Raw genomic sequence first — 16,946 nt, forward strand, 5'->3', positions numbered from 1 at the left:
AATCAATCAATCAATCAATCAATCAATCAATCAATCAATCAATCAATCAATCAATCAATCAATCAATCAATCAATCAATCAATCAATCAATAAATCATAAATCATAAATCAATCAATAAATCAATCAATAAATAAATCAATAATCAATAAATCAATAAATCAATCAATAAATCAGTCAATACATAAAAAAATAATTAAATAAATAAATAAATAATTAATTAATAGAAACTTTGATTTTTAAAACCAAACATTCTCTTGTACAACAGTTTAACTTTTCTTATATGTATTGTATGGTTTCAAAGGAAACATTTAACTTGATATGGTATTTAATATTACTAAAGGCATTGTACTTCCTGTACATGCATCTAAAGTGTAAACACGGGTTCATAATGGAACACAATTTTACTTACAATCTAAATCAATTTCTGACTGTATACTGCCGAATAAAATAATGTAATAATCACATTAAATTTCGAATATATAAATAGATAGATATAGACTAAAATATTCATCATCGTGGGCGCTCCACTCATACAGTCACTTACACAACTGGAGCGCCCCCAACGACAAATCTTTCAATCTAATCGATATAGAGATATAAATAACTAAGTAAATGAACACATAAAAAAATCACAAATTATTTAACATTATATCTTCATTTACAACGGCTTAATGTTTATCATATTTGATAAAGTTGATATGGTACATGTATATGACATTACTGTTTAAAAAACATTGCATTTCGCGTATCTGGACGTTTATTCCTTCGTTTTCAAGTTCGTATTAGAATTCGACGGGGATGGAATTGCTTGGCCAATCTCAACGCCTCCTCGTTCTTTCGTACCCTTTCTTGGGCATCTTTGGGGATAGCACTGTCTGGAAATAGTTTATTGTCCTTGATAAGTATCGTATAATTTTTGACCATGTCGTCAGGCTGGCCGTACTCAGGAGGGTTCGCCATCGGGTCATATCCCAACTTCGCTAACATTGGTGCGACCTCTGTCATGTCGGCCAACGTATCCTCGGGAATATGCCCCACCCAAGTCGACAGCGCGCCTATATTTACAGGTTTCACTACTTGGTCTGTTGAAAACTCGAGTCTGTTGAAAATGAGAGCAAAAATGATGATTTAATTTATATATGTATTACAAATCACACCGTCTAATTATCACATCACCTCATCATGTTTTCAAGCAACACAATTTTCGTGTAACCTAGTACCTGTTTCTCAAAGTCATTACGTGTAATAATTTCATAGATATTGTACAACTTTGACGTATTGTATGTCATTTCTAAAAGTTTATTTTTAGTTTGTGAAGACACTCGTTCACTGTTTTCCTTCATTGCTGTAAAGTTGAACAAACGAAACAAACACCTGACAACTGCCCGAAGAAAACATTACAATATCTTCACTCTCGTGAATCTTGTCATTATCATGTTATTACCATTACATGTATTATCTCTATATCACTTACCATTCCCATTACTACTGTTTAGTCATGTCTTACAAAAATCTACAAAATGTAAAGATATAACACCATACTCGTGCCATATCACATCTTCTACCACTACATATTATCAGCACTATGATCGTCTATGTATGTATGTATGTATGTATGTATGTATGTATGTATGTATGTATGTATGTATGTATGTATGTATGTATGTATGTATGTATGTATGTATGTATGTATGTATGTATGTGTGTGTGTGTGTGTGTGTGTGTGTGTGTGTGTGTGTGTGTGTGTGTGTGTGTGTGTGTGTGTGTGTGTGTGTGTGTTTATGAGCGTGTGTAGATATTTATTATACATATTGTACTTACTTAGACAATGATATACCACCTGGTATCCCAACAGTCTCATGATGATAAAGTACATTATCATTCCAGGGAACTTTTAAAAATCTGAGAGCTTTTTTCATCCAAGTACGTGGATGTAGCACCAATTGTTCGTAATAAACTGGTAAACATCTTGAATCTCCTAACTGTAAACACTGGGCGTACATTTGCTCTGTGTAGCGGTTCCAAGTTTGCAGTGCGCCCCTGTATGAAGTCAAATCGAACCCTGTCACGGTCACTTTCCTCGTAATAATTGAATGCACAACGGCTCGTCCATCTCGTACTAATAAAACGAAACACGCATTCGGGAATATCTTCGCCAGTTCCGTCATCGTCAGCAAGACCAGTGGATCCTTGTTGCCTAGCAACGCTGCCTTTTCGCCGTGTCTCACAGTTACTTCCATGATGTACGCCCCCAACGCCGACTGAATAATATCTTCTGATACTCCGGCCTCCTTCAGTCTACTAGCTTCTTTGCCTGATGATAATATATGTCTATGCATTTGCAATATCATCGGAATTATTCGCGTCTCTTCTCCGATTCTGATATCAGGATGTGCATCTAACATTGCTCGCATTAGCGTTGTCCCACTTCTCGGGACACCCCCGATGAAAACAATCGGTCTTGTCCTGTCGTACTCGGGGAAATGACTGAAATCGCGAACTTCCCAATTCTCAGGAATTTCCTCGGTTTGATTCTTGATGATTTCTTGGAAAACCTTTCTCGCGAGTCGTCGTGAATCTTCGATTAGCTTTCGTCGATTTTCAAACCTGCTTGTGACTTCAGTGTCGTTGAAGTTCAACAACAAGCCGACGTTGATAACGAAGAGAACGAATACAAGTAGTCCTACCATCGATAGAAAGCTGATGACGCGTGCACGTCTCCCCATTATGATTAAATTGGTATCTCCAAGTCATTTAAGACGCCATAATATTCCCCATCTGTGTAATGACATGCCCTGCCAGGAAAATGATACAGCAAATTAATATACACAATATATTATACATAGTATTTTTAGCCCAGAGACAACTTACAATCTCAAGAAGCTCTAGCTCCGAAACCACTGGGTGTGTAAAGCTTCCATTCTTGCAAGCCATATATATATTTCTGCTGCATCAACTCTTGGCGGTGCCGTAAAAGAGGCTGTGTTTTGCGACGATGAAAGTAACTTAATATTTTATCATCCCTATCGTAATCTTTCTCTCTAGGTCTGTCTCATTCGGCATCTGTCTGTCTGTCTGTCTGTCTGTCTGTCTGTCTGTCTGCCTGCCCCTCTCTCTCCCCCTCCCTCCCTCGCTCCCTCTCTCTCTCTCTCTCTCTCTCTCTCTCTCTCTCTCTCTCTCTCTCTCTCTCTCTCTCTCTCTCTCTCTCTCTCTCTCTCTCTCTCTCTCTCTTTTTCTGCATGTACATTATGTACATTAATTCTTTAATTTTTTTTGTAAGTGTTCCCTTCACCGTTTAGTTCAAATGATAAAACCTACCCCTCTCATGTTCTCCTGATCTTTTACCAATTGAAATATTTATATCGCCACCTGGAAACGAAAATATACAGAACACCCAACATTAGTAAAAGATCTATCCGGGAGATCGATTAAACCTGTAATACAACGGCGAAAGAAAAAACTATGACAAATTTGGAAGTAGAAGAAATACAAAAAGATAAGGTTGTATTTTTCCATGTACCGTGCTCCAAGTTTATAAATTACACACACGTGTAGAGCCTGGAGTATGATATTATCGCTTCGTTATGATGCATAGCTTCGGTAAATTTCCCATAACATACATTCACATCCCTGATTATTCCCATGGGAACCATTCCGCGGTAGTACAGTGAATAAGCAATTTATTTTTCGGATGAGAGAATCCCTATCTCAGCCGTACCTGAGACATTTCGACCCCGTTTTTCTTTCTCATTTTCTGTTGGGTCAGAGAAGTCACATCTTAAACAGAGCGGAAAACATAGTCGAAGCATGGAAGTATCACCAACGTCGGTGATACTTCCATGGTCGAGATCGAAGTGAATTGAACATGTGTCACACACTGAAGTAGACGGCAAAATACTAGTATAGTCAATGGCAGCGTTCCACACGTTCCGGTATTAAACTTACCTGGATAAGTACAACCATAGGGGCGTGTAGTATTGCTTAGATTATTGTTTTCCTTGTCTCCAGACTAAATATAAGCAATAATTCGTGCCCCTGTGCGTACGACGACTAGTCCGTCTGTATTGTGCATGTGGTAAAACGCGTGGAGCGCTGCCAATGTCTAATTTTACAGCCTATATACAACAAGTACCATCTACTGTACATCGGCTATCTGACTCTTTTTATACACAGTCCCAGAAACCATACAAAACATGAAGCCATGAACGCCACGAGGCCAGCTTTGTCATTTGATCTGCGTAGATTTAACGACTCCAAATGTTTGTCACCCAAACGAGTTTACATGGAAACGGAATACTCGCACTAATAGGTAGGTTTCTATGGAAACAGATCTAGATGCTCTTTTCGTGAACCACTGAATTTTTTGAAAGGACTACGTTGCTTAATTTCCTTATTGACTCCTAGTGAGGAGTCACATCACTCTAGTGTATTAGTGTGCAAAGATTTATAGACCCATATACCAAATAGTCCCTGTCGCTAGATAGACATTGTTGCTTATTATTAGGAATAGACTTGCCATCAGACTTATTTATAGAATTATAGACTGTACATGAGAGAGAGAGAGAGAGAGAGAGAGAGAGAGAGAGAGAGAGAGAGAGAGAGAGAGAGAGAGAGAGAGAGAGAGAGAGAGAGAGAGAGAGAGAGAGAGAGAGAGAGAGAGAGAGAGAGAGAGAGAGAGAGAAGAGCAGTCTTGACCCTCTGATTTAAACCGTACGATATTTACTTGGTCGCTCCCATTCTTTGTTTTTGATGAAATACATCGTATATATTTTCCTGATATTCCTCTTAAAAATCTTGATTTCCTTTTGTACCTGACTGTGATGAATCTAGACAACACGTCAAAAAGTTAAATAATTTACGGTACAACACGAATATTTAGAGTAAGAAGGCTGATCACAACGCCGAAAGCTGTTAGTGGAGACCCCTCCAGTTTAAACTCGCAGTACACATGAATATTTCAACGCGTTTCCTTCCGAGTCGATATTCTTATACTCTTAAGATGCACGTTTGAGTTTATCACGTTCTTCAAACTTAATATTTTTTTAAGCATCCAGGAAGGTCTAGATCAATCTGATTAAAATCCGATATGCTGAAAGCCGCTAAATGCTTTATTTACCCCCATTCCCATAGTTTTGTGTGTGTCGTTTGTTTTTGTTCCGAGTGATCGCCGCCTTCCCACGGCGTAAATAAAGCATTCAACCGCTTTCCCCACATCGGATTTTAATCAGATTGGGTCTAGATATGATATTCGGATGACAGAGACAGAGGTATACAGAGAGATGCAGACATGGAGAGGGAGGGAGACTGGGACAGGGAGAGAAAAAGAACGCGATGTTTCACTTTTAGCCAACTAGCAAATCAACCAACAAGCTAAATGATCGACCAACCAACCAACCAACCAACCAACCAACCGAATCACACATATATACACAGAGCTAAACGTAAAAATGGTTCTCCGAGAGCTGCACATACTGGCGAACTGTCTGCTTCAAGGGGAGATCTAGACACCGTTCTGTAACACGAATTATAAATGAACTGTAGCTAAATAGTACCAACGATAGGCTTGCAAGTTGTTGTTATATCATACGTTATTCCACTCCACGACACTCTACTTTGATATCTTACGTCGAGATTCATTTTCTAATTAATTAATTAATTAATTAATTAATTTCATAAAATTGGTAAAACAATACAGATTATTATCAAAATGGAGGATATTCCAATGTAGACTACTGAAGGCGTTTGTGAATTCAGATATGGTACACACATGTACAGGTTTAGAAAAAGCGTTTTTCTGCTGGCTGTCTGAGTTAACGTTACCCATCTAACTTGCTGTGAATTCATCATACAAGGATCATTGAGATTTCATGTTCTGATGTCATACAGTATTTGTCGTTAGCTTGTCACTTCTCTCGCTCAGTAGACGCCACATCGTTCTATTGATCAATCTCGCCAATCCGAGAAACACCACACCACACCCTGATGAAAGTTCTTATACGGAATTATAAATTTTTCAATGGTAAATCGTGTATTTTATTTCATTTCATGTGTCTCATGTTTCCCTCCTTAACTGCCAGGTGCTGGTGCATCGGAGACACGAGTATTAATCGACAATGTATGGGTGTTATGTTTTCAGAGGGAGATGCATGGAAAGTAAAACGTGTGTCCAATATGTGTCATCGTTTCAGGGCGAGTTGGAAATTAAAACTAAGCTTGTCGCCAATACATCAAAGAACAGTCGATGACGTGGAAAGTCTGCTAAATCCCAGGCATTTACAGAAATTGGCAGAGCAAGATATTTGATAATCTTATCTGGGTTTATTGCTGACGTCAGACTTTACTAATACGGACCAAATACAAAAATCCCATGAGTCCTTTTCACCGTCATCCTTTAACATTGAAAAGACGGGTTCCCTTAACAGCTGGGTGCTTAGGATTACACCTTATACACATGTACGTGCGAGACTTTAAAATCTGCCATTTGGTTCGTTAAACACGTGTATTATAGAATGCAACAACCTGACGTGGTCTAAAACTATCCGTGACAAGTTGCATCCATCCTTTTGATATACTAGTAAGAACGGGATGTCTTTTAGATTTATGACATGTCATAGTAGTTGAATGGACGGTTATAATTTGTCACGGATTTAAACTTTGAAATAACTCAACACGACTCTTTATTAAGTTAGTTAATGACCAAATTCGGATTAGGCATAGATGTGAAAAACAAAAATGTTGGCCCTAGACAAAACGATAACCCTATCTTGGCTACACTCACAACATAACACTAATGTGAGAACCTGGGATTGAATTCCTGGTCTTTAAGACATTTTTCATGTAAACTCTAAAGGATATTGATTCCCAGTTCGAATATCACAGAACAATTTCAAACCCGTGTGTATATATGAGCTCAAAATATGAGCTCAAATATCTATCCTAATATAGAGGTAAGTGAAGCCCTTGTTTGTAACTTTTTACATGTGTACTATTGGGGTCTTAGGGGCCTCCCATCCCAGCTAGAAGCTCTAGAGTTCGCTTTTTTTTACTCTTAAAGGCAATGTTTAGGCCACTTTCAGGCAACAATTTCAAGACAACAACACCATGTAACTATTCTTTATACATAGGTTTGAATGACTGTTCTTTTATAAAACGTTCATGACATCATTACAGTATGAGGTCAGGGCATCTGATGGACGATGTCACTGGTAGGGGGAGTTGGAGTTCTTAATCAAAGAGTCTTTCAAAATCAATTGTTCTTCCATCGCAATCCAAAACACAATGACCCCGTCATTCAAAAATTTGAAATCAGGATGACCCCTTCCAATTTCAAATCCAGGGTGACCCCCCCCCCCCCCCCCCGCAATCCACCCCCCCCTTTCGGGCCGAAGAAAATGACCTGTGCCTAAGGAAGAAATAGCCTGACTTGTATGTATGTATGTATGTATGTATGTATGTATGTATGTATGTATGTATGTATGTATGTATGTATGTGTGTATGTATGCGTGCGTGCGTGCGTGTGTGTGTGTGTGTATGTATGTATGTGTGTGTGTGTGTGTGTGTGTGTGTGTGTGTGTGTGTGTGTGTGTATGTATGTATGTATGTATGTATGTATGTATGTATGTATGTATAGATGGGTTCATTGACTCATAAAGCTACATAATTCTGACAATAGGTCATACCTGATAGTATAAAGACACGTTAAAACCAGACTTAATGTATCATACTCTAGCGCTGGTGACAGTCTGGAAGTCAGAAGGACTGCAAATCTCCTTGGAATTTCAAGATATTATCACCACGGACAAATGTGGTACATTAACTCTGCCGTTTGTCTGTATAAAGACTCTTTACGGTAACCAAATTATATGGAATTTGAAGCTTGTATTCTCAAATCATTAATTAATATGCAAATGACTGATTACAATTAAAAACTACACCAGTAAACTATATCAATGCATGTAACCAAATTGTATGAAATTTGAAGTATGTATTCTTAAAATATACCCAAATTACTGAAAGTCATTAATTTTGCAAATGATACATTACAACTAACAGTTTCACCAACAAACATTGTAGAACATGTGCACATTTTTATGGTTGAGTTATGTATACGATATTGAATTTGAAGCATGTATTCTTAAGATACAGCCTAATTACTGAAAATCAAACATTATGCACATTTTACATTACAATTAAAAATTACATTATCAAACTTTACAGGATACATGCACTTTCTTATCATCAATGTATGTACCAAATTATATGAAATTTGAAGCTTGCATTCATAAGATATAGCCTAATTACCGAATATCATTAAGTATGCAAATACCTCATCCATGGAATGCTTACCAAAACCTTATCAGCTCTAGCCATTACCCTAAAGAATATGTGCACCGAATTTCATATGAATTCAGACCCTTTTTGAGAAAACGATGACAGACAAAGAGACAGACAGACAGACAGACAGACAGACAGACAGACAGACAAACAAACCATCCCTAAAATATAACCTCCCTAACGGAAGATAAAAATAAAAACCTTTCATAGATAGTATATGATTTTAGTACACTCCTAAAGAAAACATTCCTCAAGGAAAAGTCCATTCAAATTGTAATGGGGTGCATGGATGGGAAAATAATAACCCTATATGAAAGTATTGTTTCGAGTCATGATACTGAAATCTTTTTTTGCAATTCGTTGAGCTTTGCATATTTTACAAGAACGCACAGTTCACTACACAACGAGAACAAGGAGATGCGTGACGTCATAACATTACAAAAATCCATTAATATAAACAGACGTGAAAAACCCGGAGCCGTTGGCTTACTTCTCGCCACCCCACAAGGCATTGTATAAGAGGAAACAACGCCTGGGTCTTTCAGGCTAAATATTTCGATTCATTTCATTTGCTATACTGAGAGACTTTCTGTATATTTGACGTGTATATAATTTTGCCACCAACATGACCTCCATCACTATTCACAAGAGATGCATTTTTGTTGTTATAACTCGTATCCCTTTATATGTTCATGAACGTTTGGTACATGGACTTCGATTAGTTCCTCGGGAACTATTTTTCATGACCCTCACCAGAATTCTGTTTTGTACTGCTTTCAAAGAATGTATATTTTGTTTCCATTTTGTGGTGGAATAAATTTCAATTCAATTTAATTCAATAATATGAAAAAAAATGCATCTATGCTTGACAAACTGAATCTTTCAGTAAATAAATAATAAAAACGACACAACTTACTAGGTAAAAATACATGATGGGATACTGCACGACAGTAGTTCATTTGCAAGTCATTACAAATCGTACTTTAATACGTCACTTTTTGTGAACCGTTGAGGGGTATATATGAAAATATATCGACTAGTAAAGTTTATCCCCTAGTCACACAAGCAAATTTAAAGAGAGCGAATATTAAAAGAAAATAATGTCAGGGTTTAGATCAGTATAACATTTTTATATGAATAATTTAAACAGAAGGATTGTACACAATTCGTACGATATTGCATTTTTAAAATTGTTTAATTTAGATAAAAGGAATTTTGGATTGTCAGAGTGCCAAGTGTTTATATAATATTCATATATGAATTTATCAGTAAGATTTCACAGTAACTTGATAGTAGTATGTATGCAGGGAATCAACCATGGCATGAATATCATATTTACGCAATTACTTGATATCCACTGGCGATATGGAAAAAAGATATTTCAGTGGGAGTAAAAATTGTAATAATTATAAATTCAGATTGTCAAACTTGAAAATCAATAATGATGGGATCGCATGTTATTATGATTCAATCATGATCAGAACTAAACCTTTGAGATGATGCAATGACATACTGTTCGTAGACAACACTAGCAATACCCTTTTATGCCAATGTATATTTTTTTCATATGATAACATGCTACATTTGAGGTATATGGCTTCATTGGAAATAGCCTTGATTAAGAAAAAATACTCTGACAACTCGGAAGTTTATGACTGAGCGCCAGAAATGAATCGCCAACATTCGAGAAGGTATAAATAAGGATTTAAAAAATCCTACTTCGTTTTAAATGTCAAAATACAAGCGAATTCACAACATACACATTGATACTGATACACAATGGTCCAATGTCAAGATAACGTAAAGTCATCCTGATGGACATCAGTACAAGTTTGCACGGAGTCATCATGGCTCCGAAATGTAATATCCTTAACTCAACTTTCACAGTCTTCGTCATTTAGCCACAGGGAAAACACAATAGTGGGCATAAATGATTCACACATCGGACTTAGTGTTCTTTAGTTCTAGACTTCTCTTGAATTCCCATATTTTAAATTGAATATATATCTCAACGCAGAACATTTTAAGGAGATACGAAGTGTCATACTCAAAATCACCCATTAAAATACTTTCCATTTTCACGATAAGTTTACTTTCGTGTGAAAAGGTATCCATATTTGTCAAAGTTAAAAATATCACACCAAACAATATCATATGCGATGACAGCCGAAAGTGATACCACCGGTATCAAGTAAACCTGAATCTTACAGAGGAATAAATACAGTGCAAAATGTCTGTATTATACAGGTGAAATCCAAGTCACGTGCCTATTAAACCTAAGTCGCTGAGTTGTCACGATTTAGGAGATTGCAGTTATTACGGACTAAGGTACACCTGATAATTTTCCTGGGTGGTCTATTCAATGTATTGTGTTCTTCAATTACCTACGAGCTTATAATTAATCTGATTAAAACTAGTAAAAAATACAATCTATCTGAGTCATATGTTGTTTTCCTGTTCAAACCCTACATGTACATCTCCGTCTTCCAGTTCAAATCCTTCACTTACGTTTACATTTTCCTGTTCAAACTCTACGTTCAAACTCTACATCCTATCGCCTACACTGCTCCTTCAATTTGGAACAGTCTTCCCCACAGTCTTCGACACACTCACTCTAAGTCCTCCTTCCACTATGCCCTTAAAACTCCCCTATTTCAGTCTTAAATCTCACTCACTTGCACACTTCTCTCTGCATCCTTCCTATATGTTTTCAATTGTTTTTCTGTATCCTCTCGTTTTTGTTAATAGTTCTGTGTCTGTGCCTAGAGCTCTCCGGAGGACAGCATTATGAATTCTTTGTTATTATCATCATTATTTTTATTATTATTATTATTTTTATTATTATTACATTTACACCTTCCATGTACAAACGCTACATTTACGTTTATGTATTCCTGCCCAAACCCCACATTTACGTTTATGCCTTCCTGTCCAAACCCTACATTTACGTTTATGCCTTCCTGTTCAAACCTACATTTACGTTTACGTCTTCCTGTCAAAACTCTATAGTTATGTTATTTTGTTCTGTCAAAACACTGCATTTATATTTACTTCATCCAGTCCAAGCACTTCATTTATGTTAATTACTTAGTAACATTTGATGCATAGGTGATAAGGTGAGTGTACTATTGTAAGTTAATAAGTAAGTGGCAAGAGTCTAATTATGTTAGTAAGTAAAGTAGTTATTGAATTTATACTGTCAATGGATTGATTTGTAGTAAGGGTGTTAGCTTTTGTATTAAAATTAGCAGTATAAGAATATGATGCGCATGTTCAATTATAGATATAGCACATAGCTCATGGCAAACATTGTGTTCAAAACTAAAGCCATAATTTTATGTAATCAATAACTCCCTCATATTGTTGGTTTATGATATTGGCAACTTTTTTGTTGGCGCCAAAATGGCTTGATAGTTTGGGGGTTATGTTAGGCAATAGTAAAAGTTGGAATACAGAGAGACTATATCAGTCGTTTTAAAGAAATAAAGGCGAAGTATTTCGTAAAGCACTGAATCTCTCGAGGGGAAAATGTTCTCGAATGATATTCATATTACACCCACGAAGTATCGATATAATAAGTTTATACTGTAAAAGTATTATTTACAGATAATTACATTTTGGGTTTACATGTAGTATTCATTTCCTTGCTTTCAGGATGAAAACTTTACATCATACAGTTTAAAATGTCATTTCTCTATAGATACGTCAACGTTTATAGCTACATGAATTGGTATTCCAAGTATGGGACCGATGGTCTACGCTGAAAGGTTATGGATAGCGACTCCAGTTGTACATTATGTATACCATTATGTATGTAATTGGATGTGGGATGATTTTTCAATTATTTTCATTCACATTAATCCATCCTATTCATATCTCGAATATCAGCTAAATGCATTTCTTTCTATTATAGTATTTACCAGGTATTGAAGATGCTTATCACAAGCAAACAATCGCGTGTAATTGCTGAGAGTACACACGTACGTGGTGGCCCTGCTTACTGTTCAACAAGTGTCTTCGTATATCCTTCAATTGCACTTTTTTGTAGTATTAAAGTTTCAAACTTTGTACCAAAATCAAGTTCCAAACTCTGTACCAAAATCACTTACATTTAACAATTCGCTAATCTCGCATTTCTTCGTATAATTTAATATCGTCGGCTGTCCGTACTTTAGCACATCCCGTTATACACATTTCTCTCTATCAAAAATGATATACACGGTCAGAATAATAGCTAGAGTATTAAAAATGACCAACATCACTGGGAAACTAATACTTTACAGCCATCAACTCGAAGAAAGGTGAAACGGGGTCTGTCTCTCTCTCTCTCTGTCTAATAGAAATATATCCTTTGAGATGTCAGAATGGCTGTTGGTATTGTGCACCATTACACAGACAACGATTTATCAACAACCACTATTGCTTTAAAACATCAAACGTGATGTTCCTTAAAATTAGTAAAAGAAGTAAGTACGCATCACACAATTCATAACTTATATCTGCTTCATAAGAAATCCTCAGAATCGACAACATATTTTTACAAAGTCGTCCAGGTGTCCACGAGACATAACATGAATGATTACTCATTGCTTGGCTAGAGTTGAAGGAAACTGTGTCGTCAAATGAATGATTTGATATATAAAGTCTCCATTTTTGCTCGCACTGGATAAATCTATATTAACCTCTGACAAAATAAGAATTCTCTAAATTGCTCTATATATCACATAGTGTGGATAGGATTGGATTTAGTTTGTCTCTACCATTAGTATTATAAAATCGTTAATCTTTGTTACTTCTATTACAGCAAAGAGCACATCAAACGTCACATGATTAGAAAACCTTCGCCACTTCTATTACGTTCTGAGGTATGTATGTATGTATGTATGTATGTATGTATGTATGTAGAAAGAAATGCATAAGGAACTTGTGAGACAGTCCGAATAAGTAGATGTAAAATCCAACGTTTCGAATAAAAATTCTTTGTCAAGGTATTATATGTATGTATGTATGTATGTATGTATGTATGTATGTATGTGTGTATGTATGTGTGTGTGTGTGTGTGTGTGTGTGTGCACGCACGCACGCACGCACGCACGTATGTATGTATGTATGTATGTATGTATGTATGTACGTACGTACGTACGTACGTACGTACGTATGTATGTATATATGCACGTATTTATGTATGTGTATGCTGTGTGTATGTACCACTGGCGTACACATCTTTTAAACAGATATATAGGACATATATTTAAATGATTTAAAGCCGACCCCATATATATGTCTGCTAGTGCTTAAAGACTTATTGCTGTGTGTCTGAAGAATTAAGCTATCGTGTGCAGGTATTAGTTTTATGTTACAGACCTAAACGCGTCGATGCTGAAAACATTTCACACCTGTTAAAAAATTAAATGTACTAAACGTGGGCATTTATGTCATATACACATTTCTTGTTATAAATGGGGATTTCTTAGTGAGAGTATTAATTGACAAAATGTACAAAATATTGATATTTTGACACTAGTGGGATTTGATTTCTCGTGTTATGAAATATTGACGTCTCTACATTCCATGCGCCCTAGATTTTTATTCTGTTTACGGACAAATGATTATGTTTTAGCTTTTAAACACGTCATATCCGTACACAAATATTCACTTCCAAAAAGGAATATCTCGGACAAAATGCATGAATAAAAAACTCGACATCTCATCTGAATCAATACAAATTCAATTCCGGAGCACGATATTGAGATAATATTCCGGTGGTTATTATATGGTTGTGGTCGTATCACAAATTTGAAATTTGATTTGATGTAAAGAGATAAATACACCAACATCAACATAATCCATGTTAACGTGTTTATCTCTTTAGTGGACACTATATCCTCTACTCGACTTTTTACACACAGCTGTTGGTTTATGCTATAAAGCCATGCAGCAACCACAACGTAATTTGACGGCAATACATCACAAAGCGCGAACGGTAAAAATAAATTCCTTTACAGTAAATGTCAGATACTACATGACACAGTTGGTGCTCGTCGTCAGTAATCAGTCAACACCTCGTTACATATAATGTGATAATATGCTGTCATCGTCCTTGAATTCTCTGTGAGCATATGACATTACAAAATTGAAAGCTTGTATATAGCTATATATAACAGGTCATTTATGAACAACGTTTACCGTCGTAACACATAACGGCAATTATGGCGTAAAATGATGAATGCGATCCTCAAGTGAACCGCCATTTGTGTAATCATGCCGTCGCTTATATTTCTAAAGGTCAATATGACTTCGAAATTCGTAATTACACATAAGAAATTGGCTGAATTTACAATGGCCGTAATATTGAAGATAGAAAATGGTGAAAACGCTCATGTGTTTAATTTGAAAAGCTAATTAATGTTGTAATTTGTATAATGAAAAAAATACACATAACACGATATGTAGGCCTCCTCCTGATTTTTGTATTATCTACACGACTTTTATGCTTTTACACAGGCTGTCCTTATGAGATATGTGTTAGCAAACATTAAGACATTATCTGAATTTTAAATAAATTGAAATGGCCAACTTAGAACACAAATGTTGACACACTTTGATATAAAGTAATATTTCAATTCTTCCTAAAGCTAAATACTGTATGTACTACATTGGTTTGAAGGCGATGAAAGAATGGAATTACATACATTTGAATTTCAAAGTTGTGGCGTGTTTGATACAATATCTATCTATCTATCTATCTATCTATCTATCTATCTATCTATCTATCTATCTATCTATCTATCTATCTATCTATCTATCTATCTATATAATATATATACACACACTCCACACTCATTTTAGGAGATTGATGAAAGCGAATGTTATCAACACATCCTTTTGAAGATGAATTCAACAACTGAGGATAACAGTACGTTTTTAAAGCTAAAATTGATAACAAAGCAAGGTAAGTGACAGTAATTCGTCCTCCAATGTGATAATTAGAGATGTGTCTATATATTTTGATTGCACACGGATTGTTACTACGCGACTAATGCACGCTCACTCTATTTGCCAACTTCTCATCGCACAGTTAATTTGGAAAGATGGCGGGCACAGCGATTCTACAGTTTCATTTTAAACATTCACTTGATAAACTCGAAAGAGAAGAGAAACGACATAAATAGTTTGAGCGTGGTAAGAATCTTAATTTGTCCGTTACGACCGCACGGCACAGTAGCCAGCTAAAAAGGAGTCTTGTTGACAGCGACGTGCAGAGGTTCTATTAGTATTGTTTGCATCGTTTGATATGACTGGATGCCTTTGGGGTATTATACATTCTGAACGGTTGGTACCATTACTGTAAAAGGTCTGGACAGTGATGTAGTACAATAACAATTTGAATTTTCAATAAGTTACGTTTCCTGCATAAGTCTCAGATAATGTTATAGTCAAGAGAAATACCAACACTTACCGTTGACGCAGGCGTTATTCAAAACCGCTGTTTGATGGGCTGAATGAGAAATGACGGTAGTAGCTAGCTAGAAGTGTCACCGAACGCATTCTGTGATGGAACGGCACGTCTTGTGTAATGTGGGTTATAAAGTCTAATAGGTGAGTGTGCAAACAGATTAGCATAAACAGTGACTGCCACAGATATATATTACGGGGTGTTTAGTTCAATGAAATCGAAAGTAAGCATCAGAAAATCCGATGTTGGATTGACTGACTGCCTCCCTATTTGTTGGCAATGAAAAGGAAGGTCGCAGTTCGTACATAGATGCGTGGATGTATCAACTCTGACGTAGACATCAACATTGAATCGCAGACCGGTATATAAATCTCTAGAACGTGCTTGCTTTCTACATTTGTCGCTATCTTCCAATTTGAATAAAATCGACTTACTACGTACTAGACACGACTTAAGGATTTGTGCGATTCAAATCCCGGAGATTAGCTGAGTTCGATTTATGGATATGACGATACCGGATATATTTGTCTACAATTTATAGTACTTGTGAATAGGCAATTAACATGATTATTAGCACGAGTTTAAACAGCGCCACACAGTCCTACAAATTACACACCGTCAGAACACGTCAGGGGATAACGCTTTCCAAATGTATTATATTGTTCGTACATCCACCGGCTAAAGTTGCCTACACAATATCGACATCATCAACCAATCAACAGAATAGATAACTGGGAAAACAGATAATCATCCAATTGAATGAATGAATGAATGAATGAATGAATGAATGAATAGTTAACTGAGTGACTGCATAAGTGAATGAATGAATGAATGAATGAATGAATGAATGAGAGCCTTAGTGAACCAGAGTGAAATGCGTAAATGAATGAACGATCGAATGAATGAGTGAGTGAGTGAGTGAGTGAGTGAGTGAGTGAGTGAGTGAGTGTGTGTGTGTGTGTGTGTGTGTGTGTGTGTGTGTGAACTTGTGACTTTTAAAAAAATTGCGATGATGGACGTCCTTGAAGCTTAGCACTAACACGTTGGCATACCGGTATGTAGATTTACATAACACATTTCTATCCAATCATATAGTTTTAAGTTATATGACGTGTATGCTTTTTTATTTGAATAACAAAGTGAATGTATTTTAC

The 16,946-nt window shown here is 36.2% G+C and overlaps 1 protein-coding gene across 1 annotated transcript; it reads right to left on the reverse strand.

The window, feature by feature from the left end:
- Positions 1 to 671: 671 nt before the first annotated feature.
- Positions 672 to 15,871, reverse strand: LOC144449149 (protein-tyrosine sulfotransferase 1-like). The gene is made up of 4 exons (XM_078139615.1): positions 15,796 to 15,871; positions 3,320 to 3,370; positions 1,823 to 2,796; positions 672 to 1,100 (listed from the first exon to the last, which is right to left on the reverse strand). The coding sequence occupies exons 3-4, from the start codon at positions 2,725 to 2,727 to the stop codon at positions 773 to 775; spliced, it is 1,233 nt and encodes a 410-aa protein (XP_077995741.1). The 5' UTR covers positions 2,728 to 2,796; positions 3,320 to 3,370; positions 15,796 to 15,871; the 3' UTR covers positions 672 to 772.
- Between the last annotated feature and the right edge of the window lie 1,075 nt (positions 15,872 to 16,946).

The sequence above is a fragment of the Glandiceps talaboti genome, chromosome 18 (genome assembly GCF_964340395.1).
Source record: "Glandiceps talaboti chromosome 18, keGlaTala1.1, whole genome shotgun sequence".
Lineage (NCBI taxonomy): Eukaryota > Metazoa > Hemichordata > Enteropneusta > Spengelidae > Glandiceps > Glandiceps talaboti.